General features: G+C 68.9%; 1 protein-coding gene across 2 annotated transcripts; it reads left to right on the plus strand.

Annotated features, from left to right (window-relative positions):
* The first annotated feature begins 1552 nt into the window (after nucleotides 1-1552).
* On the plus strand, nucleotides 1553-23995 carry ATP1A3 (ATPase Na+/K+ transporting subunit alpha 3). 2 transcript variants are annotated; one of them, XM_084613880.1, is made up of 23 exons: nucleotides 1553-1700; nucleotides 5828-5953; nucleotides 6454-6513; nucleotides 7234-7437; nucleotides 7892-8005; nucleotides 8303-8437; nucleotides 8895-9012; nucleotides 9620-9888; nucleotides 10324-10522; nucleotides 10876-10985; nucleotides 11260-11394; nucleotides 12457-12649; nucleotides 13672-13847; nucleotides 14076-14212; nucleotides 14586-14736; nucleotides 15306-15474; nucleotides 15566-15720; nucleotides 18245-18368; nucleotides 19061-19206; nucleotides 20511-20641; nucleotides 22005-22106; nucleotides 22637-22728; nucleotides 22920-23995. In XM_084613880.1, exons 1-23 carry the CDS (start codon nucleotides 1695-1697, stop codon nucleotides 22946-22948), a joined length of 3081 nt encoding a protein of 1026 aa, XP_084470006.1. In that variant the 5' UTR covers nucleotides 1553-1694; the 3' UTR covers nucleotides 22949-23995. The 2 variants fall into 2 exon arrangements, with proteins under 2 accessions (XP_084470006.1, XP_084470007.1); XM_084613881.1 differs by having other exon boundaries at nucleotides 5867-5953.
* The last annotated feature ends 1669 nt before the right edge of the window (nucleotides 23996-25664 follow it).

The raw sequence follows: 25664 nt of genomic DNA on the forward strand, positions 1-25664 counted from the left end.
CCACTGCTCAGTCCTCCCCAGGCGCTCAGCCTCTCATCTCCCCCCACCCCTCTGTGCCCCGTCCCCCTACTGAAATGTGTGGGGCGGTGTGAAATACAGGGAGCGTAGGGGGTTGTGCCGGTGTTGGAGGGAGGGTTGTGTGTGTCTCACTCTGTGTGTGTGTGCGCGCACATCTTGGGGAGTGTTGGTGTGGTGTGTGTGTTTGCATGGGTGTGTATGTGTGTGGCGGGCTGGTCTGTATGTGGATGGGAGTGTGTCAGGAGTTTTCAGGCTGCGTGTACCTGGGGTTGGGTGTGTGTGAGGAGCCGTGTGCTGGGCTGAATGAGGGTTTGCATGTGTGTGAAATGGGATGTATGGAGGGGTTGTGTTTGTGTGTTTGGGGGGACGAACTTTGGGGGGGAGTCAGGGTGTGTGTGTCGGGGTGTGTGTCGGGGTGTGTGTGTCGGGCATGTGTGTCGGGGTGTGTGTGTCGGGGTGTGTGTGTGTCGGGCATGTGTGTGTCGGGGTGTGTGTGTGTCTGGGTGTGTGTCGGGGTGTGTGTCGGGGTGTGTGTGTCGGGCATGTGTGTGTCGGGGTGTGTGTGTGTCGGGGTGTGTGTCGGGCATGTGTGTGTCGGGGTGTGTGTGTGTCGGGGTGTGTGTGCCCCCTTCTTGGAGCCCCCCGCGCCTCACCCAGTTTTATCTTGAACTGACGGTGGTGGGGGAGGGAACGTGTGTGGGGGTCACCTCCCTTCACCGAGATTGGGCCCCCCCTCACTGCAGACTCCCCCGAGCCGGGATCTGGGAGGGGGGAGGGATTCTGGGGTTCGCAGGGGGTCATTCCGGGGGAAATTTGGAGGCCTTGGTCTTGGGAGCCCTGAGAGTTTTTGGGGGGGTCTGTGGAGCTACTTGGAGATGCTCTGTGGGGGGCTGTGGGTTGGGGGGCTGCAGTGTTTGGTGAAGCTCTAGGTTGAGGGATTTTCGCTATGGGGTTGGGAGTTTGGGGGTTCTTGGGTGTGTGTGGGGGCAAGGGCTCTTTTGGGGGCTATAGGTTGAGGGTTGGGGTGATCTGTGGGGTCGGGGCTGTGAGGTTAGGGCTGTTTTGGGGGGCTATGGGGCTGGGGTGACCGTGGGATCGAGGCTGTGGGGCTAGGGCTGTTTTTGGGGGGCTATGGAGTTGGGGTGATCCGTGGGGTCGGGGCTGTGGGGCTAGGGCTGTTTTTGGGGGGCTATGGGGTTGGGGTGATCCCTGGGGTCGGGGCTGTGGGGCTAGGGTTGTTTTGGGGGGCTATGGGGTTGGGGTGATCCCTGGGGTCGGGGCTGTGGGGCTAGGGTTGTTTTGGGGGGCTATGGGGTTGGGGTGATCCCTGGGGTCGGGGCTGTGGGGCTAGGGTTGTTTTGGGGGGCTATGGGGTTGGGGCGCTCTGCGGGGGGGAACTCTCCATCCCCAGCTCCGTGGTCGCCCCCCCACCTTTGAGAAGGTGAATCCGCAGTAAAGGGGGCGGGGCCTGTCTGTCGGTCCGGCGGGGGGGGAGCGGGGGGGCCGCTGATTGGCTGCCGCAGCAGCCCCGGCCCAGACAGCAGCCCCGGCAGCTCGCGGGGCTCGGCTCAGTCCGGCGAGCCTGGCAGCCGAGCGCGTCCGTCCCGCGCCCTGTGTCCGTCTGTCCGTCCACGGAGCGCCCCGATCGGCCGGGCTGAGACCCCCCAACCGCCGGCATGGGGGTAGGCACCGCGGGGGCGGGCGCGTGTGTCTGCGAGTGTGTAAATCCGTGCGTGTGCAACGGGGTCAGTCATGCGTGTGAGCGCGAGTGGGGCTTATCCTTATGTATGTCTACAAGTGTGTAAATGTGCAAGGGGCTTATCCCCGTGTGTGTCTATGACTGTGCAAATGTGTGAGTGTGCAACAGGGCCAGTCCTGCCTGCGTGTGTGCCAGGGGTTCTCCCTGCATGCGTGTGCGTGTGCAAATGGCTTGCTCGGTGTGAGTGTGCAATGGGGCCAGTCCTGCACGTGTGAGTGCAAGCGGCAATCCCTGAGTGTGTCTGCAAGTGTGCGAATGACTGGCTCAGGGAGTGTGCAATGGGGGTGTTTGGGCGTGCAGCCCTGCATCGGCGCGTGTGCGCAATGAGTGTGGCTGGGTGTGCGACCGGGTGTCTGGGAGGGTACGTGTGTGAGCTGCGTACGTCCCTGGGGTGTGTCCGGATCTGCGCAGGGTGCGTGTGCCCGGGGGCCTGTGAGTGTGCGGGGGGGGGTCCTACCCCCGTGGGCCCCTCCCCACGCAATAACCTTCCCGTCTCCTCTGCCAGCCCCCCTCCGCCCCCCCCCGAATTTCTAGCCTTGTCTCTGATCTTTGGCTCCGGGACATGTGGGGGGGTCGGGGGCAGATTTGGGGGGCCCTGGGGGCCCTGGGGCAGGGTTACTGCGGGGTGGGCTGATGATGGGAAATGTCGGGGGCTGTCTGGGCCGGGGGGATGGGCAGGGAATGGGCACCCCCCAAAGCCAGGACCTCGGGGTGTGAGGGGGGGAACAGCGCGGGGGGGGCGGGAGCGGAGGGAAATGGAGGGAAAGAGAAGGAGAAAATGGAGGGGACAGAGACGGGGGGGGACAGCTCCTTGTCATCCCCCCCCAACAGCGCAGCCTGGGGAGACCCCGCGGGGGGTGTCAGAGCGCCTGACCCCCCCATCCTTGGCGACAAACCTGGACAGATGGGGGGGCTCTCGGGGGGCAGCCATGCACTCTTGAATCCCGCTCATTAATCCTTTAATCAATCCCCCAATTAATCCCAAGCCTGGGGGGGGGAGCCCGGGAGGGCGCCGCTGGAGAATCGGGGGGACCCAAAGCGGGGGCTCTGTGGGGGAAGCTGGGAACGAGAGCTGAGATGGGGGCGCAGCGGGGAGGGGGCTGGTGGGGGAGGGGAGGAGCAGGCGGGGGGAGCAGATGGCTCTGGGCTCTCGGCTTAATCCGCCTGCTGTCCGGAAGGGGGGGCGGGGGGGGCGCATCAAAGCGACGGCGCAGATGCCGGAGCTGTAACCTTGGCGAGCGCCCGAAGGGGAGAGGAGGGGGGAGCTGGGGCGGGGGGGAGGGGAGCTGGGGGAGGCGGGGAGAGGGGGGGCTGCTCCCCCCCCACGGCGCCGCCTCCCCCCAGTTGAAACGTGGACGCCCCCCCCCCCCGGTCTCGGGGCGTGTCTGAGTCACTGGTGGGGTTGATTCTTCCCAGGTCCTCCCGCATCGCCCCCCCGCGAGCGCCGCCCCCCCGCCCCCCCGCCTTGGGGGCGGGGTCGAGGCCAGGGCCCCAGGCTGCATGTTCCAGAGACTTTTTTTTAAAAGGGGGGGGGATTTCATGAGACCCCCCGTCCGTAAATCAAAGGGCCCAGAGAGGGGCGCTCAGGCCCGGGGCGCTTGGGGGGCGCTTTGGCCCGGAGGGGGAGTTTCTTGCCCTTTCCTTTCTCTCCCTCATGAACCCCTTGAAACTGAAGTCGGGGGGTGGCTGGGCCTTGCCCCCCCATCGCTGCTCCCAGCTGGGAGATCGGTCACCCTGACCCCCCTCCTGGTGCCAGAACAGGGGCGGGGGAGGAAGGACACGGGGGGGGCTGGTTGCAGCTGGGGGCTCAGCTCTGGGCTGGGGGGCTGGTTCCCGGCTGGGGGCTGGGGGGGTCCCTGTGCCCCCCCCCGCTCTGCATTGCCCAGAGTTTTGCTGCTGCAGTGTTGGCTCAGAGCCAGCGTCACCCCCCCCCGCCGCAGCGCGGCAGGGGGGGCCTCAGGAAGCTCAGGGCTGGGAGGGCTGAGGCGAGTGACCAGCCCCCCCCCACGGACCCCTCAAGCAGCCCGCCCCCAGGAAACTGCCCCCCAGCACGTTCGCCTCCCCAGCACATTCCCTAAGAGCAGAAGCCACCCCCCACTTAGTCCTCCGCCTGCCCCCCCAGCCACATCCCCCCCAGCCCCCCAGCGCCCCGAGCGTGTGTGTGGGTCACCGAGCCACCAGCCCTGTGCTACGCCCCAGCTCCAGGGGGACCCCTACAACGTGCCGGGCCCCCGGGGCCCCCCGCTTCCCTCGGGGTGGGCCCCATGGCCTTCCGCCTCCAAGACGGAGGCCCCCGCTTCACCCTGGTGCCCCTGCAGGGACTGAGGCCCCGCGGCCAGGGCTGGCAGGGACGCCGGGCAGAGTCACGGCCGAGCGGGGTTTACTGGTCACTTGGCCGCCCCAGCTCAGCGCGCAGAGATGAAGGTCAAAGCAGCTCATGGGGCCAGGGCAGAGCAACCCCCCAGCCAGGCTGGGGTGGGTCCGTCCTGGGCTCAGAGCATCTGGCCCCTTCCCGGCGCCCCCTCGGGGTCCCCTGCCTGCCCCTCAGCCCTGTGTCTCGGGGCTGGGGGTGCTGGGTTCCCAGCTTCCATCGGCCTGGGCCTCAACCAGTCCCGGGTTCCCTGCAGCCCAGCTGGGCCCCACCCGCACCTCAGGAGCCCCCCACTGGGCAGCAACACAAAGTGCCGGGGGAAACTGAGGCACACATGGGCCCCTGCAAATCGTACAGAAAATGCCCGCTTCATCACAGTGTGTGTGTGATGCTCTGTGTGTGTGACACTCTGAGTGTGTGTGTGTGAGACACTCTGAGTGTGTGTGTGAGAGACACGCTCTGTGTGTGTGACGCTCTGTGTGTGTGTGACGCTCTGAGTGTGTGTGTGAGAGAGACACGCTCTGTGTGTGTGACGCTCTGAGTGTGTGTGTGTGTGTGAGAGAGACACGCTCTGAGTGTGTGTGTGTGACGCTCTGTGTGTGTGTGTGAGAGACGCTCTGAGTGTGTGTGTGAGAGAGACACGCTCTGTGTGTGTGTGTGACGCTCTGAGTGTGTGTGAGAGAGACACGCTCTGAGTGTGTGTGAGAGAGACACGCTCTCTGTGTGTGTGATGCTCTGAGTGTGTGTGAGAGAGACACGCTCTGAGTGTGTGTGAGAGAGACACGCTCTGTGTGTGTGTGTGACGCTCTGAGTGTGTGTGTGAGAGACACGCTCTGTGTGTGTGATGCTCTGAGTGTGTGTGTGAGTGTGTGTGTGAGAGAGACACGCTCTGAGTGTGTGTGTGACGCTCTGTGTGTGTGTGTGAGAGACACGCTCTGAGTGTGTGTGAGAGAGACACGCTCTGTGTGTGTGTGTGTGAGAGAGAGACACGCTCTGAGTGTGTGTGTGAGTTCAGTGCCCACCGCTGCCCTCTGCTGGTTGCGACGGGCCATGTTGGGGGCCTGTTTTGCACCCTCCCCCTCCCCCCACGCAGCACCCCAGGGGAGTGGCAGCTGTTCACGGGGCTACTCCACCAGCGACCCCCCCGGGGGCAGGCGGGCTGGCGGGGGGGCTGAATCAGTCTGGGACGCTGCACAGCCCCCCGCTACTCCCCCTCCCCGTCACGGCACATCTCACGCCCACGGGGGCACATCAGGGTCTGGTGGGCGGCGCTACCCGCCCCCCCGAGCCCCCCCGAGCCCCCCCGGAACACATGGGCGGATTAGTTGCTGGGAGCAGATGGTCTGAAATCCCGGGGGGGGGCAGCAGCGGAGCGGGGGAGCAGGTGGGGGAGGGGAGAGGATGCCCGGTGTCGGGGGAAGGGGTTTCTCCGGATGAGACCATTTTTGGGGTGTGGGTGGAAGGTGTTGGGGGAAATGGGGGCGCTGAGGGGGTGATTTGGGCAGGCGGCACCAACAGGGGATGGGGAGCCCTGGGGGCGCTGATGTGGGGCAGGCAAAGTCGAGGGGGGACGGGGAGCCCTGGGGGGGGGGGGGCACCGGGACGGCGCTGGCTGAGCGCATGCCCTACACACACATGGGGGGGTCCCCGGTCCCGGCTGACCCCCCCGCCCCCCCCAGTATGGCCGCTCAGACAGCTACCGCGTGGCCACCACGCAGGACAAGAGCGAGAAGGATTCGCCCAAGAAGGGGAGCAAAGATGCCAAGGCCAGAGACCTGGACGACCTCAAGAAGGAAGTGGCCATGGTGAGCGGGGGGCTCCCGGGTCCCCCCGGCAGCTCCCAGCAGGGGGCGCTGGCGGGGAGGGGGGCTGTGGGGAGCAGGAGGGCGCTGGCTGGGGGCAAGGGGGCTGTGGGAAGTGGGGGGGCGCTGGCTGGGGGGAAGGGGGCTGTGGGGAGCAGGGGGGCGCTGGCTGCAGCGGGGAGGGGGCTGTGGGGAGCTGTGGGGGCGCTGGCTGTGGCGGGGAGGGGGGCTGTGGGAAGTGCGGGGGGGCTGGCTGCGGTGGGGAGGGGGGCTGTGGGGAGCAGGGGGGCGCTGGCTGTGGCGGGGAGGGGGCTGTGGGAAGTGGGGGGGCGCTGGCTGGGGGGAAGGGGGCTGTGGGGAGCAGGGGGGCGCTGGCTGCGGTGGGGAGGGGGCTGTGGGGAGCTGTGGGAGCGCTGGCTGTGGCGGGGAGGGGGCTGTGGGAAGTGCGGGGGGGCGGGCTGGGGGGGGCATTTCTTATGCTTTTTCTCCTTCCTATTTCGCAGACTGAGCACAAAATGTCCATCGAGGAGGTTTGCAGAAAATACAACACAGACTGTGTGCAGGTGGGAGTCCCCGCCCCCCCCCCGATAAACCCCCCATTACCCCCGGCCCCCTGTGAACCTCCCAGCACCGGGCAGTCCCTCAACATCCCCATATGCCCCTTGCCCCACATGTCCCCCACCCCTCACTCCCGTAACCCCTTGGGGCAGGGCAGGGGCCCTGTGAGCCTGAGGGCACCAGAGCGAGGGTGGGGTGTGGGGGAGGGAGGGAGGATGAAGAGGGGGTGGAGGGCGACGGGGGTGGGGGGTGAGTGTGGGGTGCAGGGGGTGGAAGGATGTGGGGGGATGGTTGGAGGGTGAGGAGGACTGGGGGATGGGTGGTGGGGTGCGGGTGGTGAGGGAGGGCGTGATGTGGGGGAGGGAGGAGTGCAGGGGGAGGGAGGGATGTGGGGGGATGGGTGGTGGGGTGCGGGAGGGTGCGGGGGGTGGAGGGACGTGGGGGGATGAGTGGTGGGGTGCGGGGGGTTCAGGGGGTGGAGGGAGGGGTATGAAGGGATGTGGGGTGGAGGGATGTGGGGGGCTGGGTGGTGGGGTGCAGGGTGGTGCACGGGGTGGAGGGAGGGGTGTGGAGGGATGTGGGGTGGAGACAGAGGGGCGAGGGGTGGAGGGATGTGGGGGGCTGGGTGGTGGGGGGCTGAAGGGGTAGGTGGGACCCAGGCAGGGGGAGCTGGGCCGGTGTGGTGGGGGGTCTCTCCGGGGGTCTAATCTCCCCCTGCCCCCCAGGGTTTGACCCACAGCAAAGCGCAGGAGATCCTGGTGCGGGACGGGCCCAATGCCCTGACGCCCCCCCCCACCACCCCCGAGTGGGTCAAGTTCTGCCGGCAGCTCTTCGGGGGCTTCTCCATCCTGCTGTGGATCGGGGCCATTCTCTGCTTCCTGGCCTACGGCATCCAGGCCGGTACCGAGGACGACCCAGCCAACGACAACGTGAGCGGGGGGGCTGAGTGCACGGGGGGGCTGAGTGCACGGGGGGGGTCTGAGCGCTGGGGGGGGGTCTGAGTGCACGGGGGGGCTGAGCGCACGGGGGGGGTCTGAGTGCACGGGGGGGCTGAGTGCACGGGGGTGGTCTGAGCGCTGGGGGGAGGGTCTGAGTGCACGGGGGGGGCTGAGCGCACGGGGGGGCAGGGGCACAGGACGGGGGGCAGGCTGGCTGGGGACAAGGCTGGGGGGGCCCAATGGGGGGCGGGGTTGGACAGGTGGGGCGGGATGGAGGGACCCAGCTGGGGCTGTGACTGTGGGGGGGTCGGGGCCAAGAGGGGGAGGTGAATGAAGCAGGGGCATGTGGGAGGCTGGGGGGCATGATCAGGGGAGGGGGAGACAGGCAGGGAGGGGCTGGAAAGGTGGAGGCTGACCCCCCCCACGGATACTGACTCCCCCCCAGCTGTACCTGGGCATCGTGCTGGCTGCTGTCGTGATCATCACCGGCTGCTTCTCCTACTACCAAGAGGCCAAAAGCTCCAAGATCATGGAGTCCTTCAAGAACATGGTCCCCCAGGTGAGGGAGGTGGGGGGCAGGGATGGGGGGGGCTCACCGGGGACCAGCCGTAGATGCCCTTTTCTCTACCCCAGCCCCCACTGGCCTGGCGACTGTAGGCCCGACACAAACTGCCCCTCCCCTATAGGGCTGCATTCGTTGGTGGCGGTGGGGGTCTGGGGGAGCGTGGCTGGGGGCAGCGGGGTTTGGGGGTCAGGGGACTCCGTGGTTGGGGGGCAGCAGGGCTGGGGGCCTGGGGACACGGTGGTTTGGGGTTGGGACCCAGATCTCCCCATAACCCCCTGCTCCCCCCCCCAGCAAGCCCTGGTGATCCGGGAGGGGGAGAAGATGCAGCTGAATGCGGAGGAGGTGGTCGTGGGGGACCTGGTGGAGGTGAAGGGGGGCGACCGCGTCCCCGCCGACCTGCGCATCATCTCGGCCCACGGCTGCAAGGTGAGACCCCCGCTCTGGCCCCCATCCCCCGCCCCAGCCCCCCCAGTGCTCGGACCTCCACCCCCCGCTCCAACCCCTATCTTGCGCTCCGGCCCCCATCCTCCCCTCTGACCCCCGTGCTCTGCTCACCATCCCCCACTCCGGCCCCCCCAGTGCTCTGCTCCCTGTGTCCTGCCCTAACCCCCCTCCCCCAAGCCCCATTCCTCCCCTAACTCACAAAACCGCCAGTGCTCCAGCTCCCCATCTCCAAATGCCGCCCCAGCCCCAACCCAACCCCCCCAGCCCCGCCTCCAGGGCTTCCAGCCCAGAGCCCCCCCCCCCGAGCTCCTGCTCAGGGTTTCCCTGCTCCAGATCCCCCCGCCCTGCCCTGGGGTCCCATCTCCACGGTGGGGTGGGGGGGTGCAGCCAATGGGCCGTACCCAGCCCTGACCCTGGGTCTGCCCCTCCCGCCCCCCAGGTGGATAATTCCTCCCTGACCGGCGAATCGGAGCCACAGACCCGCTCCCCCGACTGCACCCACGACAACCCACTGGAGACCCGCAACATCACCTTCTTCTCCACCAACTGCGTCGAGGGTGAGCCCTGTGTGGGGGCTGCGGGTCGGGAGTGAGGGGCGCCGGCAGAGCTGGGGGGCAGGAGCCCAGGGCCGGGGTAGCAGGGGCTGCGGGTCGGGAGTGAGGGGCACCAGCAGAGCTGGGGGGGAGCCCAGGGCCGGGGTAGCAGGGGCTGCAGGTCGGGAGTGAGGGGAGCCGGCAGATCTGGGGGGGAACCCAGGGCTGGGGTAGCAGGGGCTGCGGGTCGGGAGTGAGGGGCACCGGCAGAACTGGGGGGGGCAGGAGCCCAGGGCCGGGGTAGCAGGGGCTGCGGGTCGGGAGTGAGGGGTGCCGGCAGAACTGGGGGGGGCAGGAACCCAGGGCCGGGGTAGCAGGGGCTGCGGGTCGGGAGTGAGGGGCGCCGGCAGAGCTGGGGGGCAGGAGCCCAGGGCCAGGGTAGCAGGGGCTGCGGGTCGGGAGTGAGGGGCACCGGCAGAGCTGGGGGGCAGGAGCCCAGGGCCGGGGTAGCAGGGGCTGCGGGTCGGGAGTGAGGGGCACCGGCAGAGCTGGGGGGCAGGAGCCCAGGGCCGGGGTAGCAGGGGCTGCGGGTCGGGAGTGAGGGGCGCTGTCTGACCCCTGGCCCCCCCAGGCACGGCGCGCGGGGTGGTCATCGCCACGGGCGACCGGACGGTGATGGGCCGAATCGCCACGCTGGCCTCGGGCCTGGAGGTCGGCAAGACGCCCATCGCTGTGGAGATCGAGCATTTCATCCAGCTGATCACCGGCGTGGCCGTCTTCCTGGGCGTCTCCTTCTTCGTGCTCTCGCTCATCCTGGGCTACTCCTGGCTGGAGGCCGTCATCTTCCTCATTGGCATCATCGTGGCCAACGTGCCCGAGGGGCTGCTGGCCACCGTCACGGTACGTCCGCCAGGCCCGCGGCTTCGCAGCAGCCCCGGGGCCGACCCCCAGGCTCCCCCGGGTGGGCGGGCGGGCGAGGCATTTCTCCGGTTGTGGGGCAGGGGTCCCCGGGCCGGCGGTTGGGAGGTCGGCTCTCAGGCTGCGTTTGGGCCCTGGGGGAGTCTCTGGATGGGGGGGTCTGTGGTCTCTGGATGGGGGCTCTGTGGTCTCTGGATGGGGGGGTCTGTGGTCTCTGGATGGGGGCTCTGTGGTCTCTGGGCTGGGGGGGGTCTGTGGTCTCTGGATGGGGGGCTCTGTGGTCTCTGGATGGGGGGGTCTGTGGTCTCTGGCTGGGGGGTCTGTGGTCTCTGGCTGGGCGTACCGCTGTGCTGAGGGGTGGGTCCAGCGGGGAGGGCCCGGGTGGGGGTCCCCGTGGCCTCGCTGACCCCCCCCCAGGTCTGTCTGACGCTGACGGCCAAGCGCATGGCGCGGAAGAACTGCCTGGTGAAGAACCTGGAGGCGGTGGAGACGCTGGGCTCCACTTCCACGATCTGCTCCGACAAGACGGGGACCCTGACCCAGAACCGCATGACGGTCGCCCACATGTGGTTCGACAACCAGATCCACGAGGCCGACACCACCGAGGACCAGTCGGGTGAGGGGCGCCGGGCGGGGGAGGGGGGGCAGAGCAGGGCGGGGACGGGCTGAGAGCAGGCCCGGGTGAGGACGGGGTCTCCTGGGGGTGGGGGCTGAGCAGGGTGGTGCTGGGGATCTCTAGGGCAGAGGGACGCTGGGGGGAGGTCTCTGAATGGGGCTGGGGGCGGTTCATGAGAGGGAAGAGATGGGGGGCTGCGTGGGGAGGCGTTGGGGGCTCCAGGGGGGTTAAGTCACGGTGCAGCCAGGATGGGGGAGTTGCACACATTGGGGTGCCCCAATCCCTGTGGGGAGTCCTGGGGGTGCCCCAGCTGCCCCACTGGGTGCTCCTAATGCCCCCCTGTACCCCCCCAGGAACGGCCTTCGACAAGAGCTCGGCCACCTGGCTGGCCCTGTCCCATGTCGCTGGACTCTGCAACCGCGCCGTCTTCAAGGGGGGGCAGGACAACGTGCCCATCCTCAAGGTGAGCGACGACCCCCACACGGGGGCAGACAGGGGACCAGGTATGGGGGAGGGCACAGGGGGGCAGCACAGGAGGGCGGGCTACGGAGCTGGGAGGTTCCCCATTGTGGCCCACAGTGGGGTGAGGGCAGAAATGGCGGGGGTGGGTGGGGGCACAGGAGGGGTTCATGTCTAGCCCCCCCTGCACTGGGACGTGGCCGGTGCTACCCAGGGGCAGAGCTGGGGCTGTGGGGTGGGGGTTCAGGGTGCCCCATTACTAACCCCCCCGCCCGCAGCGGGACGTGGCTGGTGACGCTTCGGAGTCGGCGCTGCTGAAATGCATCGAGCTCTCGTCCGGCTCCGTCAAGCTGATGCGGGAGAGAAACAAGAAGGTGGCCGAGATCCCCTTCAACTCCACCAACAAGTACCAGGTACTGGGGGCCCCTCAGCCCCCCCAAATCCACCCAGCCCCCAAACCCGCTGTAGCCCCCCCAGCCATCCGAGATCCCCTTCAACGCCACCACCGAGTCCCGGGTGCAGACCCCAACTCGCAATGATCTGGGACCCCCTATTCCTCCTGAGCTCCAGCAGCTCCCTGTGGGGCTGTGTGTGTGGGGCCGGGGGGGGCTGCAGTTCCCAGCCTGTCAGGCTAATCCTGTCTCCAGCGCTGGCAGCTGATCAGATTAGCTCGGATTCCCCGTGGGCACCGGCCTGGAACGATCCCCAGGCTCACCCCCCCGCCCCCTACCTGGGAGTCTGGGCCCCATCAGTCAGCTCAGCCCCAGGCGTGGGGGGCAGGTGGGTGGGGCCCCAGGGAGCGTCATGGCGCCACAGGCCCTGTGCTACACCCCCAGCTTGGGAACAGCCCCTTGGGGCAGCCCTGCCACGGGCTGGACCCCCAGGGATCCCCCCTTCTCTTGGGCTTGGCCCCCTGCGACCCCCGCCTCTGAGACGGAGCTCCAGCCCTCCTGCCTCAGCCCGGGAGCTCTGCCCAGCGCCGGCGGAGACGGGCTCTGGGGGTGTCGTGCCCGCGGCAGGGACTGACGGGGACACTGGGCAGCGTCGGCAGACTCGGGCCGTCGGTCCCTGGCCGTGGCCTGGGGGCCCTGAGCTCAGGTCACTGCAGAGCCCGGCCAAGCTGCCCCGACCCCCTGTGGACTGAGTCCCTTCCCCCACTGAGCTCCGCGGTCCCCTCTCAGGCCGGGCTCAGGGAATCCAGGGCAGCCCCCCGACCCCTATGTCTGTGAGTCTGCCCTGAGAGCGGACGGAACCCCTCTCCCCCGCTGGGCAGCCCTGTGCCATGCAGGGGAAACCGAGGCACGCCCAGGACTCAAAAATATGACAGAAAGTTCCACTTTCATCAGAGGGGGATGGGGGGCAGATATTGGTGGGCAGGTTAGTGCTCCCTGCTGGGGAGACATGGGGGAATATGGGGGGCTGGCAGGTGGCTGGGGGGGTCTGCAGCCCCATCCCTGATCCCCCTCGCCCCCCAGCTGTCCATCCACGAGACCGAGGACCCCAATGACAACCGTTACCTGCTGGTGATGAAGGGGGCGCCGGAGCGGATCCTGGATCGTTGCTCCACCATCCTGCTGCAGGGCAAGGAGCAGCCGCTGGACGAGGAGCTGAAGGAGGCTTTTCAGAACGCCTACCTGGAGCTGGGCGGCCTGGGCGAGCGGGTGCTCGGTGGGTGTCCGGGGCTGGGCGAGCGGGTGCTCGGTGGGTGTCCGGGGCTGGGCCAGCGAGTGCTCGGGGGGCGTCAGGGGCTGGGCCAGCGGGTGCTCGGGGGGCGTCCGGGGCTGGGCCAGCGGGTGCTCGGGGGGCGTCCGGGGCTGGGCCAGCGGGTGCTCGGGGGGTGTCCGGGGCTGGGCCAGCGGGTGCTCGGGGGGCGTCAGGGGCTGGGCGAGCGGGTGCTCGGGGGGTGTCTGGGGCTGGGCGAGCGGGTGCTCGGGGGGCGTCCGGGGCTGGGCCAGCGGGTGCTCGGGGGGCGTCCGGGGCTGGGCCAGCGGGTGCTCGGGGGGCGTCAGGGGCTGGGCGAGCGGGTGCTCGGGGGGCGTCCGGGGCTGGGCCAGCGGGTGCTCGGGGGGTGTCTGGGGCTGGGCCAGCGGGTGCTCGGGGGGCGTCAGGGGCTGGGCGAGCGGGTGCTCGGTGGGTGTCCGGGGCTGGCCCAGCGGGTGCTCGGGGGGTGTCCGGGGCTGGCCCAGCGGGTGCTCAGGGGGTGTCTGGGGCTGGCCCAGCTGGTGCTTGGTGGGCGTCAGGGGCTGGCCCAGCGGGTGCTCGGGGGGTGTCTGGGGCTGGCCCAGCTGGTGCTTGGTGGGCGTCAGGGGCTGGGCCAGCGGGTGCTCGGGGGGTGTCTGGGGCTGGCCCAGCGGGTGCTTGGTGGGCATCAGGGCTGGGCCAGTGGGTGCTCTGTGGGCGTCAGGGGCTGGGCCAGCGGGTGCTCGGGGGGTGTCCGGGGCTGGGCCAGCGGGTGCTCGGGGGGCGTCCGGGGCTGGGCCAGCAGGTGCTCGGGGGGCGTCCGGGAGATTGGGGGGCTGGGGAGGGGTTGGGCAATGGGTGCACTGAGATGCTGGGGAATAGGGGAAGGGGTGGACACAGGTGGTCGGGGCTGGGAGGAGGGGTGCTGGCAGGGCTGGGAGCTGGGCTAGGGCCAGGAGGCTGGGGACTCTGGCTGGGCCCGGTGGCTCTGACCCCCCCAGCCCCCCCAGGGTTCTGTCACTTCTACATGCCGGAGGAGCAGTACCCCAAGGGCTTCGCCTTCGACTGCGACGACGTGAACTTCGCCACCGAGAACCTCTGCTTCGTGGGGCTCATGTCCATGATCGACCCGCCCCGGGCCGCCGTGCCCGACGCCGTGGGCAAGTGCCGCAGCGCTGGCATCAAGGTGAACCCCGCAGGACCTGGGCCCCTTGGGGGCTGGTTAGACAGGGGCCCGGCTTGACAAAGCCCCGGCTGGGGCGGTTTGGGGTCGGACTAGACCCTGCTGAGGTCTCCTCCAGCCCTAATCTCTGATTCTGTGACCCCTCGCCCGGCACTGAGACGCAGCCACCTCTGGGGTGGGCTCCTCTCACCCCCCACGCTGGGGTGTAATAACCCCCCCATCGCCCCCCAGGTTATCATGGTGACCGGCGACCACCCCATCACCGCCAAGGCCATCGCCAAGGGCGTGGGCATCATTTCCGAGGGCAACGAGACCGTGGAAGACATCGCCGCCCGCCTCAACATCCCCGTCAGCCAGGTCAACCCCAGGTATGGGGGGCAGGGGCCCCAGGGGAGGGGGTGTCACGGAGCCCACAGGCCCTGAACTTTCTCTGGAGCTACCCCTTGGAGGACCCCTTTGATGTCCCAGACCCCCAGGGGTCCCCCTCTTCCCTCAGGCTCAGTGGACTGAATCCCTTCCCCCACCAAGCGGCCATGCGCCCTCTAGGGGAAACTGAGGCGTGCACAGGACTCATAAAAATATTACAAACATTTCCCAGTTCGTCACAGGGGGCTGGGGGGCAGGGGAGGTGGGGAGAACCCCCCCGATGAGGGGGCACAAGGGTCTTTGGGCATCTGCAGAGAGGGCCACCGGTGGTGCCAGCCTGGGGGAAGGCGCTGACCCTGCCCACCTCCCGCCCAGGGACGCCAAGGCCTGCGTGATCCACGGCACGGACCTGAAGGACATGAGCACGGAGCAGATCGACGAGATCCTGCAGAACCACACGGAGATCGTCTTCGCCCGCACCTCGCCCCAGCAGAAACTCATCATCGTGGAGGGCTGCCAGAGACAGGTCCGAGTCCCCCCCGTGACTCTCCCACGCCCCCATGACTCCCCCCTTGACTCTCCCCTGCCCCCCTGCACCCCATAACTCTCCCACGCCCCCCATGACTCCCCATTGACTCTCCCCCGCCCCCCTGCACCCCGTGAGTCTCCCACGCCCCCGCGACTCCCCCCCTTGACTCTCCCCTGCCCCCCTGCACCCTGTGACTCCCCCCGTGACTCTCCCCCGCCCCCGTGACTCCCCCCTTGACTCTCCCCTGCCCCCCTGCACCCCGTGAGTCTCCCACGCCCCCTTGACTCCCCCCCCTTGACTCTCCCCTGCCCCCCCTGCACCCTGTGACTCCCCCCTTGACTCTCCCCTGCCCCCCTGCACCCCATAACTCTCCCATGCCCCCCATGACTCCCCATTGACTCTCCCCCGCCCCCCTGCACCCCATGAGTCTCCCACGCCCCCGCGACTCCCCCCCCTTGACTCTCCCCTGCCCCCCTGCACCCTGTGACTCTCCCACGCCCCTGTGACTCCCCCCCCGTGACTCTCCCCCCCCGGCCCCGGCCCTGACCCATGTGTGCCCCCCGCAGGGTGCCATCGTGGCCGTGACAGGCGACGGTGTGAACGACTCCCCGGCACTGAAGAAGGCCGACATCGGGGTGGCCATGGGCATCGCCGGCTCCGACGTCTCCAAGCAGGCGGCCGACATGATCCTGCTGGACGACAACTTCGCCTCCATCGTCACCGGCGTGGAGGAGGGTGAGGGGGGACTGGGGGTGGGGGGAGAGAGTAGGGGTGTCGGGTGCTGGCCCCCCTCATTCCCTCCCTCACATCCGAACCTTCCCTGCAGGGCGGCTGATCTTCGACAACCTGAAGAAATCCATCGCCTACACGCTGACCAGCAACATCCCCGAGATCACCCCCTTCCTGCTCTTCATCATGGCCAACATCCCGCTGCCCCTCGGCACCATCACCATCCTCTGCATCGACCTGGGCACGGACATGGTGAGCCCCCCGCCAGGCACCAGCCTGTAACCCCCCCGCCCCCTAACATCCCGCTGCCCCTCGGCACCATCACCATCCTCTGCATCGACCTGGGCACGGACATGGTGAGCCCCCCGCCAGGCACCAGCCTGTAACCCCCCCGCCCCCTAACATCCCGCTGCCCCTCGGCACCATCACCATCCTCTGCATCGACCTGGGCACGGACATGGTGAGCCCCCCGGCAGGCCCAGCCTGTAACCCCCCCGCCCCCTAACATCCCGCTGCCCCTCGGCACCATCACCATCCTCTGCATCGACCTGGGCACGGACATGGTGAGCCCCCCGGCAGGCCCAGCCTGTAACCCCCCCGCCCCCTAACATCCCGCTGCCCCTCGGCACCATCACCATCCTCTGCATCGACCTGGGCACGGACATGGTGAGCCCCCCGGCAGGCCCAGCCTGTAACCCCCCCGCCCCCTAACATCCCGCTGCCCCTCGGCACCATCACCATCCTCTGCATCGACCTGGGCACGGACATGGGGAGCCCCCCGGCAGGCCCAGCCTGTAACCCCCCGCCCCCTAACATCCCGCTGCCCCTCAGCACCATCACCATCCTCTGCATCGACCTGGGCACGGACATGGGGAGCCCCCCGGCAGGCCCAGCCTGTAACCCCCCCACCCCCTAACATCCCGCTGCCCCTCAGCACCATCACCATCCTCTGCATTGACCTGGGCACGGACATGGGGAGCCCCCCGGCAGGCCCAGCCTGTAACCCCCCCGCCCCCTAACATCCCGCTGCCCCTCGACACCATCACCATCCTCTGCATCGACCTGGGCACGGACATGGTGAGCCCCCCGGCAGGCCCAGCCTGTAACCCCCCCGCCCCCTAACATCCCGCTGCCCCTCGGCACCATCACCATCCTCTGCATCGACCTGGGCACGGACATGGGGAGCCCCCCGGCAGGCCCAGCCTGTAACCCCCCCGCCCCCTAACATCCCGCTGCCCCTCGGCACCATCACCATCCTCTGCATCGACCTGGGCACGGACATGGGGAGCCCCCCGGCAGGCCCAGCCTGTAACCCCCCCGCCCCCTAACATCCCGCTGCCCCTCGGCACCATCACCATCCTCTGCATCGACCTGGGCACGGACATGGGGAGCCCCCCGGCAGGCCCAGCCTGTAACCCCCCCGCCCCCTAACATCCCGCTGCCCCTCGACACCATCACCATCCTCTGCATCGACCTGGGCACGGACATGGGGAGCCCCCCGGCAGGCCCAGCCTGTAACCCCCCCGCCCCCTAACATCCCGCTGCCCCTCGGCACCATCACCATCCTCTGCATCGACCTGGGCACGGACATGGTGAGCCCCCCGGCAGGCCCAGCCTGTAACCCCCCCGCCCCCTAACATCCCGCTGCCCCTCGACACCATCACCATCCTCTGCATCGACCTGGGCACGGACATGGTGAGCCCCCCGGCAGGCCCAGCCTGTAACCCCCCCGCCCCCTAACATCCCGCTGCCCCTCGACACCATCACCATCCTCTGCATCGACCTGGGCACGGACATGGTGAGCCCCCCGGCAGGCCCAGCCTGTAACCCCCCCGCCCCCTAACATCCCGCTGCCCCTCGGCACCATCACCATCCTCTGCATCGACCTGGGCACGGACATGGGGAGCCCCCCGGCAGGCCCAGCCTGTAACCCCCCCGCCCCCTAACATCCCGCTGCCCCTCGGCACCATCACCATCCTCTGCATCGACCTGGGCACGGACATGGGGAGCCCCCCGCCAGGCACCAGCCTGTAACCCCCCCGCCCCCTAACATCCCACTGCCCCTCGACACCATCACCATCCTCTGCATCGACCTGGGCACGGACATGGGGAGCCCCCTGGCAGGCCCAGCCTGTAACCCCCCCACCCCCTAACATCCCGCTGCCCCTCGGCACCATCACCATCCTCTGCATCGACCTGGGCACGGACATGGGGAGCCCCCCGGCAGGCCCAGCCTGTAACCCCCCCGCCCCCTAACATCCCGCTGCCCCTCGACACCATCACCATCCTCTGCATCGACCTGGGCACGGACATGGTGAGCCCCCCGGCAGGCCCAGCCTGTAACCCCCCCACCCCCTAACATCCCGCTGCCCCTCGGCACCATCACCATCCTCTGCATCGACCTGGGCACGGACATGGGGAGCCCCCCGGCAGGCCCAGCCTGTAACCCCCCCGCCCCCTAACATCCCGCTGCCCCTCGACACCATCACCATCCTCTGCATCGACCTGGGCACGGACATGGGGAGCCCCCCGGCAGGCCCAGCCTGTAACCCCCCCGCCCCCTAACATCCCGCTGCCCCTTGGCACCATCACCATCCTCTGCATCGACCTGGGCACGGACATGGTGAGCCCCCCGGCAGGCCCAGCCTTGCCGCACACTCGGGTGTCATTCGAGGGGGTGGACTCACCTCCACGTGTTGCCCCCTTCGCCGCTCGGCCCCCACCCGCTCTGCCCTGGGCAGGCCCAGCCTGTAACCCCCCCACCCCCTCTCCCCAGGTCCCCGCCATTTCCCTGGCCTACGAAGCCGCCGAGAGCGACATCATGAAACGCCAGCCTCGAAACCCCCGGACGGACAAGCTGGTGAACGAGAGGCTGATTAGCATGGCCTACGGGCAGATCGGTGAGGGGGGGGCAGATCGGTGAGGGGGGGCCTACAGGCAGATTGGTGAGGGGGGGCAGATCAGTGAGGGGGGGCCTATGCGCAGATCGTTGGGGGGGCAGATTGGTGTGGGGGGGCCTACGTGCAGATCGGGGGGGGCAGATCGGTGGGGGGGGCAGATCAGTGAGGGGGGGCCTATGCGCAGATCGGTGGGGGGGGCTATGGGCAGATCGGTGGGGGGGCTATGGGCAGATCGGTGAGGGGGGGCCTACGTGCAGATCGGTGGGGGGGCAGATCAGTGGGGGGGGCTATGGGCAGATCGGTGGGGGGGGCAGATCGGTGGGGGGGCCTACGTGCAGATCGGTGGGGGGGCTATGGGCAGATCGGTGGGGGGGCAGATCGCTGGGGGGGCTATGGGCAGATCGGTGAGGGGAGGGCAGATCGGTGGGGGGGGCCTACGGGTGGATCGGTGAGGGGCGCGGCCTGGGGGCAGATCAGTGAGGGAGGCTGAGCCTGGGCCGGGTGGGTGAGTTGGGGACAGAGGGTCACTCTAGGTGAAAGGCCTGGGTGGGGTTTGGGGGGCATGTTCCTACCTCCCCTTCTGCTGCCCTCCCCCCCCACCCCATCCCTTCTGCCCTCTACCAGCTCCCCGCCCCCGGCTCACCCTCCCTGCCCCCCTGCTCTCCCCAGTAACCCCCCGCTCTGCCCCCCAGGGATGATCCAGGCCTTGGGCGGGTTTTTCGCCTACTTTGTGATCCTGGCCGAGAACGGGTTCCTGCCCTCGGGGCTGGTCGGGATCCGGCTCAACTGGGATGACCGCACCGTGAACGACCTGGAGGACAGCTACGGGCAGCAGTGGGTGAGTGCGGGGTGGGGCGGGGGGCTCCGGGGTCACCCCCCCTTGGAGCTCCCCAGGAGGGGCTGGGACAGACCCCTGGGACTGTGGGACACTGTCCCCTTTTACCCTCCGGCTCAGGGTCCCTCTCAGCCTCTGGCTTCGCGCTCACAGCCACCAGCACGCGAAGGCACCAACCAGGTTACACGCAGCCTCGCACGAGCGGAACCCAGGGAGACCCCAGCAAATCCCCCCAGCCCCGGCCTTGCACCCCCAAAATGTCCCGCCTCGCTCGGCTCGGGACTGGCTCCAGAGCAGGGCAAGCTCAGTCATTCGTTCGCCCCTTCGGCCGCGCACCAGCCCCGTAACCTGAGCACGTTCCCCGGCCCTGGGGACAAATGTGCGAAGGCCAGCTGGCTCTGCGGGAGCCGTCAGAGGTCTAAATCCTGAACGTTCTCAGGCCAGATTTGAACCAAGCCGTTTCTCTCACCGCGCCCGGTGTGGCAGGCAGGTCACAGCTATTCCCGGCCCAGCCAGGACCCCCGGCTCAGAGCCCTTTCTCCCAGACGTTCCCGTTGCCCTGGGGGCAGGTGGGGGTGGGCGGCGGGCGCTTGGTGCCCTGGCCCCTCTTTTCTCACTTCGTCTGGCTCAGACATGGAGCCAAGCGTCACCTGGGTCAGGAACAGATTCTCTGCTGGCCTGGCTTCCACGGGGCCCCCGCTGCCACCCGGGGCCCTGGGCAGGTCCCCCCGGCCCCCTTGGCCCAGCCCCATGCTGGCTCTCCGTCTCCCCTCTTCGGGGGTCACTGCATCCTGGTCTCCCTGCCTGGCCTGGCCTTTTCCACCAGTTCACACCAGTTCGTGCCCCTCCCCCAGGGTGCCTGACTCCCCCGTTAACTGCCCCGCAGGGATTTTAGGATCCTGCTGATCCCACAGAGCTGGAACCCATTTCTCCTCCTGGCCCGAGGGCCGGCCATGGTCCTGGCTCTGGCAGGGGGCCACGTTGGGGGGAAGCTGTGGGGGGAGCCAGGGCCTGTCCGGGCCCATCCATCCACGTCCAGCAGCAGGAACAAGCCGTGTCCTCTGTCCCAGCCCCCACCCTGCTTCACCCAGATTGTCCAACCTGTGCGAGTGTCCGGCTGTCCTCTGCCCCTGCCAGGGCTGGTCGTGTGCACTCGTGCGTCACACCCCCAGCCCCCGGCCGAGGGCGTCAGGGACACACAGCTCTGAGGACGCGGCCCCTGACTGAAATGGCTGGATGCAGCCTTGGCTGGGGGCAGTTTTGGGGGGGGGCTGATGCTGACACTCTCCCCCTCCTCCCCCTCTTAGACGTACGAGCAGCGCAAGGTGGTGGAGTTCACCTGCCACACGTCCTTCTTCGTCAGCATCGTGGTGGTGCAATGGGCCGATCTGATCATCTGCAAAACCAGGAGAAACTCAGTGTTCCAGCAGGGCATGAAGTGAGATGGGGGCTGGGCCAGCAGGGGGCTGCGGGTCGGGAGTGAGGGGCACCGGCAGAGCTGGCGGGGGGGCTGCGGGTCGGGAGTGAGGGGCACCGGCAGAGCTGGCGGGGGGGCTGCGGGTCGGGAGTGAGGGGCACCGGCAGAGCTGGCGGGGGGGCTGCGGGTCGGGAGTGAGGGGCACCGGCAGAGCTGCCGGGGCGGCTGCGGGTCGGGAGTGAGGGGCACCGGCAGAGCTGGCGGGGGGGCTGCGGGTCGGGAGTGAGGGGCACCGGCAGAGCTGGCGGGGGGGGCTGCGGGTCGGGAGTGAGGGGCACCGGCAGAGCTGGCGGGGGGGCTGCGGGTCGGGAGTGAGGGGCACCGGCAGAGCTGGCGGGGGGGGCTGCGGGTCGGGAGTGAGGGGCACCGGCAGAGCTGGCGGGGGGGCTGCGGGTCGGGAGTGAGGGGCACCGGCAGAGCTGCCGGGGCGGCTGCGGGTCGGGAGTGAGGGGCACCGGCAGAGCTGCCGGGGGGGCTGCGGGTCGGGAGTGAGGGGCACCGGCAGAGCTGGCGGGGGGGCTGCGGGTCGGGAGTGAGGGGCACCGGCAGAGCTGGCGGGGCGGCTGCGGGTCGGGAGTGAGGGGCACCGGCAGAGCTGGCGGGGGGGCTGCGGGTCGGGAGTGAGGGGCACCGGCAGAGCTGGCGGGGGGGCTGCGGGTCGGGAGTGAGGGGCACCGGCAGAGCTGGCGGGGGGGGCTGCGGGTCGGGAGTGAGGGGCACCGGCAGAGCTGGCGGGGGGGCTGCGGGTCGGGAGTGAGGGGCACCGGCAGAGCTGGCGGGGGGGCTGCGGGTCGGGAGTGAGGGGCACCGGCAGAGCTGGCGGGGGGGCTGCGGGTCGGGAGTGAGGGGCACCGGCAGAGCTGGCGGGGCGGCTGCGGGTCGGGAGTGAGGGGCACCGGCAGAGCTGGCGGGGCGGCTGCGGGTCGGGAGTGAGGGGCACCGGCAGAGCTGGCGGGGCGGCTGCGGGTCGGGAGTGAGGGGCACCGGCAGAGCTGGCGGGGGGGCTGCGGGTCGGGAGTGAGGGGCACCGGCAGAGCTGGCGGGGGGGCTGCGGGTCGGGAGTGAGGGGCACCGGCAGAGCTGGCGGGGGGGCTGCGGGTCGGGAGTGAGGGGCACCGGCAGAGCTGGCGGGGGGGCTGCGGGTCGGGAGTGAGGGGCACCGGCAGAGCTGGCGGGGGGGGCTGCGGGTCGGGAGTGAGGGGCACCGGCAGAGCTGGCGGGGGGGCTGCGGGTCGGGAGTGAGGGGCACCGGCAGAGCTGGCGGGGGGGCTGCGGGTCGGGAGTGAGGGGCATCCCAGGCGCTGTTTCATTGTCTCTCTCTCAGGAACAAGATCCTTATTTTCGGGCTCTTTGAGGAGACCGCGCTGGCCGCCTTCCTGTCCTACTGCCCCGGCATGGACGTGGCGCTGCGGATGTACCCCCTGAAGTGAGCGCGGGGTGGAGGGACCCCGCTGGTGGGGCTCCTGCTTCCCCGGGGGGATCCCTGGTGCTGGAAGTGGAGGGGGGGGCACGTGGCCCGGCGCAGAATTCACGCCCCCCGCAGAGTAATAGATTCTCCCGGGGCGGCAGCGCTGCAGTTGCACCTTTCGTCCACCAGGGGCTGCTGCGGTGCCCGAAGAGGCAGCTGAGGGCGGGGGCTCGTTGGCCTTGGGGGAACCCTGATGCAGGGGGTGAGGGGCTGCGGCCCGGGGGGTGGGTTGAGCCCGGGGGAGCTGCCTTTGCTGCCCTTCGAGGTGGGGACCCTGCATTAGGGGAGGTGGACGTCCTGGTGGGAGGGGTTCCCTGCAGCCATGGTGGGGGGTTCCTGGCCAGGGGAGGGTCTCTGCAGGCCCTGGGGGTTTCTGGCCGGGGGAGGTGCCAGCCCTGGGAGCCAGCAGCAATCCCCTTGTGTCTGCCGGGCAGGGTGCAGCGTCCCCCCCCTGCTGGCACTAACCCCCCCGGTTCTGTCCCGTCCAGGCCCAGCTGGTGGTTCTGTGCCTTCCCGTACAGCTTCCTCATCTTCGTGTACGACGAGATCCGGAAACTCATCCTGCGCCGGAACCCCGGAGGTGGGGGGCAGCCTCGGGAGGCTGATGGGGGGATGCAGAAGGGGGCTGGAGGGATATGGGGACCTGGTATGGGGGAGATGAAGGAGAAGGGGGAGGGGGGTAAGGAAGATGGGGGAGGGTGGGGCGATATGTGGGGGGAGGTGCCAAACGGGGTGTCCTTACCTAGCATTAACCCCCCCTCTCTGTCACAGGTTGGGTCGAGAAGGAAACCTACTACTGAGCCCCCCCACCTCCCGACTGCCAGCCGCTCTCCCCCCACCCCCCCTGCGCCAGAGACCACGAAGCTGGGACCATCTGCTGGGAGAAAAGTGACTCGTCCCCCCCCACACACGTGGCTGAGAATGTGAAACTGTCCCTGCCCCTGGCACCCCCCCACCGCCCTCACCTGGGGGTATTTATTTATTTATTGGTGTCACCAACATCCCCCCACCCCTGGGATTGAACCCAGGACCCCGAGAGCTAAGGGGGGGCTGGGAGCAGTCGTGGGGGCTCTTGCCCAGTGTGGGGGGATAGTTACAGGAGATACAGACCCCCCAGTCACATGGATCCCCTCCCCCCTCGGCATGCATGTGTCCCCTGTGCCCCCCCCCCCGCGTGTGTGGTTCTTCCCCTTAGCACACAGGTCCCCTGTCTTCCCCCCTGCCCCCCCAGGTCACCCCCTTTTCCATTCCCATTGGGGCATGGGGGGCAGGAGCCAGCCCTCAGCCCTAGACTGGGGGGGGCATACTCATATACAGTGTGTGTGTATGGGGGGGGCAGGTTTTCAGCAAAGCACCGGGCGGAAGCAGCGTTGTGGAATAGAACCCAGGCGTCCTGATCCCCACCCTACCCCCCAGCATGCCTTTACCAAGCCAAGCCAATAGCTTCCCCCTGCCTGTGTTGGGTGCCCCCCCCGCCCTCCTGCCTCCCCACTGACCCCAGGGCCCTTTCTGAGGGGTTGGGGGATCCTGCTGCTGACCCTTGACCCCAGATTCCAAGTTATGGACCAAGGGAAACCAGGGCCTCATCCTTGGGCCTAGCCCCATGTGTGGGGGGGGGAGGGTCCCTATGGCTGGGGAGGAAACAGAGGGGTTTGTCCTTCCCACCCACCCCCAGTGGCCATGGGGGGCTGGGTGTGTTGTGCGTGCTCCCCCCCTGCCCCATGTGTGTGCTGCCGGGGGGGGGGGCCTTACCCTATCTCCCCCTCCACCCCCGTTTGGGGATCGTGTCGTCATGTGACAAAAACAAACTTGATTTAACAAATAAAAACAAAACCAGACCCGGACAATGTACCGCGCGTTGTGACGGGGGCGGGGGCCAGGTGGGGCAGGGCCCGGTGGGGGGAGATGCAGTGTGGCTGGGTGGCAGGGCCAGCAGTGGCTGGCGGGGGGAGTCCCAGCAATGGGGGACAAGGACCAGGCTGGGGTTGCCCAAGGCTGAGGGGCCGGTGGAACTCCCTGCCACTGGACGTGGAGACGACAGTACCTGGGTCAGCTGGGAATGGGGGAGGGGGAGGCTGGAGCTGGCCGGGCCAAAAGAATGAGGGGGCCCCAGTCACTGCACGATGCCCCCCCCCGTACCCCCAACCGGCCCCTCCCAGCCCGTCCCAGCTCCCCCCCCCCAGTGACGCAGAGCCAGTGTCAGACGCTTTGGCTCTGATTTGTGCCTGGGGGGGTGAAAGGGGGGGTCATTGTTATGGCAACCAGCAGCTGGCTGTTGCCATGGCAACAGAGGATGACTGATACTGACGTTGTTGGGCAGAGCCTGAGAACGAGGCTGTTGCGTCCCCGCCCCCAGCGCTGGGAAAGAACCCAGGCGTCCTGGCTCCCAGCCCCCCACCCCCACCCCACTGACCAGCCTTAACAGAGCTGGTGGGGGGCTGTGGGTTGGGGGCGAGGAGCATTAACTCAGCCCGTCCCTGGGGGCTGCTCTCGGGGCCCCGGCTCAGACCAGGGCTACCCCAGTGGAGCTGGGGGGGGGGGTCCGTGCCCTCCAAGGGGCCGGAGCCGCCCCCCATATCCTCCCAACAGGCCCTAGCCAGGAGCAGGCCTGGGGAGTGGGGAACTGGGGCAGAGCGAGGGGAGCCTGCGACCAGCCCAGTCCCTGGGGGGGGGATGAGTGGGGCATGGGGGCTCCCTGCAGGGCTCTGCCAGTGAGACCGGGGCTGCTGGGGGCCCACCGAGCCCGGCAGCAGGGCCAAAGCAGAGCTGACCGGACCCCCTGGTCCCCCTGCCCCCTCGCTGGGGGTCGCGCTCCGTCTCTCATACATGGGGATTGGACCCCCCCCACCGCACAGTGGGAGGTGCCCGGACCTGGGCCAGTGCGATGCGTCCCCCCTTGAGGGGGAGGTGGGGTTCGTGGCCCCCTTCCGAATGGGGCAGCTCGGGGCTCGGCTCCAGGCTCTCCCCCGTGGGCCTGGCCCCCAGGAAAGGTGCAGGGTGTGGGGAGCCCGGCCAGGGGCCACATTCAGGGCCCAGCTGAGAGGGTCAAGTTGGGGTTTGACCCAGCCTGGACCCCACACGTCTCCCCATCCCTATGCCACATGGCTGGCCTCTGGCTCCTGCCCACAGGCTGGGTGCCCCCTGCTGCCATGGGGAGAGGCAGAGTGGGAGGTGCAGGGACCCCTTGGCACATGGCTTGAGGGGGCAGCAGCCGTGGGGTGCCCCCAGCCTGGCACCTGCGGCCGGGTCCTGCCAGGGCTCTGCCCCCTGACTGCTTGGTGCTGCGGCAATGCCCCGTATCACTGCCCCCAAACCAGCCTTTCCCAGTGTAGCCCCACGGACCTGAGGTGGCTTCCGCCCTGCTGGGGCTGTCGTGCTCCTCGACAATGGGCTGTCACGTTGACAAGCCCGTGGAAAATTTGGTACAAAATCTGCCTTGTGACGTCATGATGAAGTGGGGGATTTATCACGTTTTTTCCTTGTTTTCCCAGCAGTTTGCATGCAGAGGGGGTGGGA

This window comes from Lepidochelys olivacea, assembly GCF_965140295.1.
Source record: "Lepidochelys olivacea isolate rLepOli2 genome assembly, chromosome: 24".
In the NCBI taxonomy this organism is placed as follows: Eukaryota; Metazoa; Chordata; order Testudines; family Cheloniidae; genus Lepidochelys; species Lepidochelys olivacea.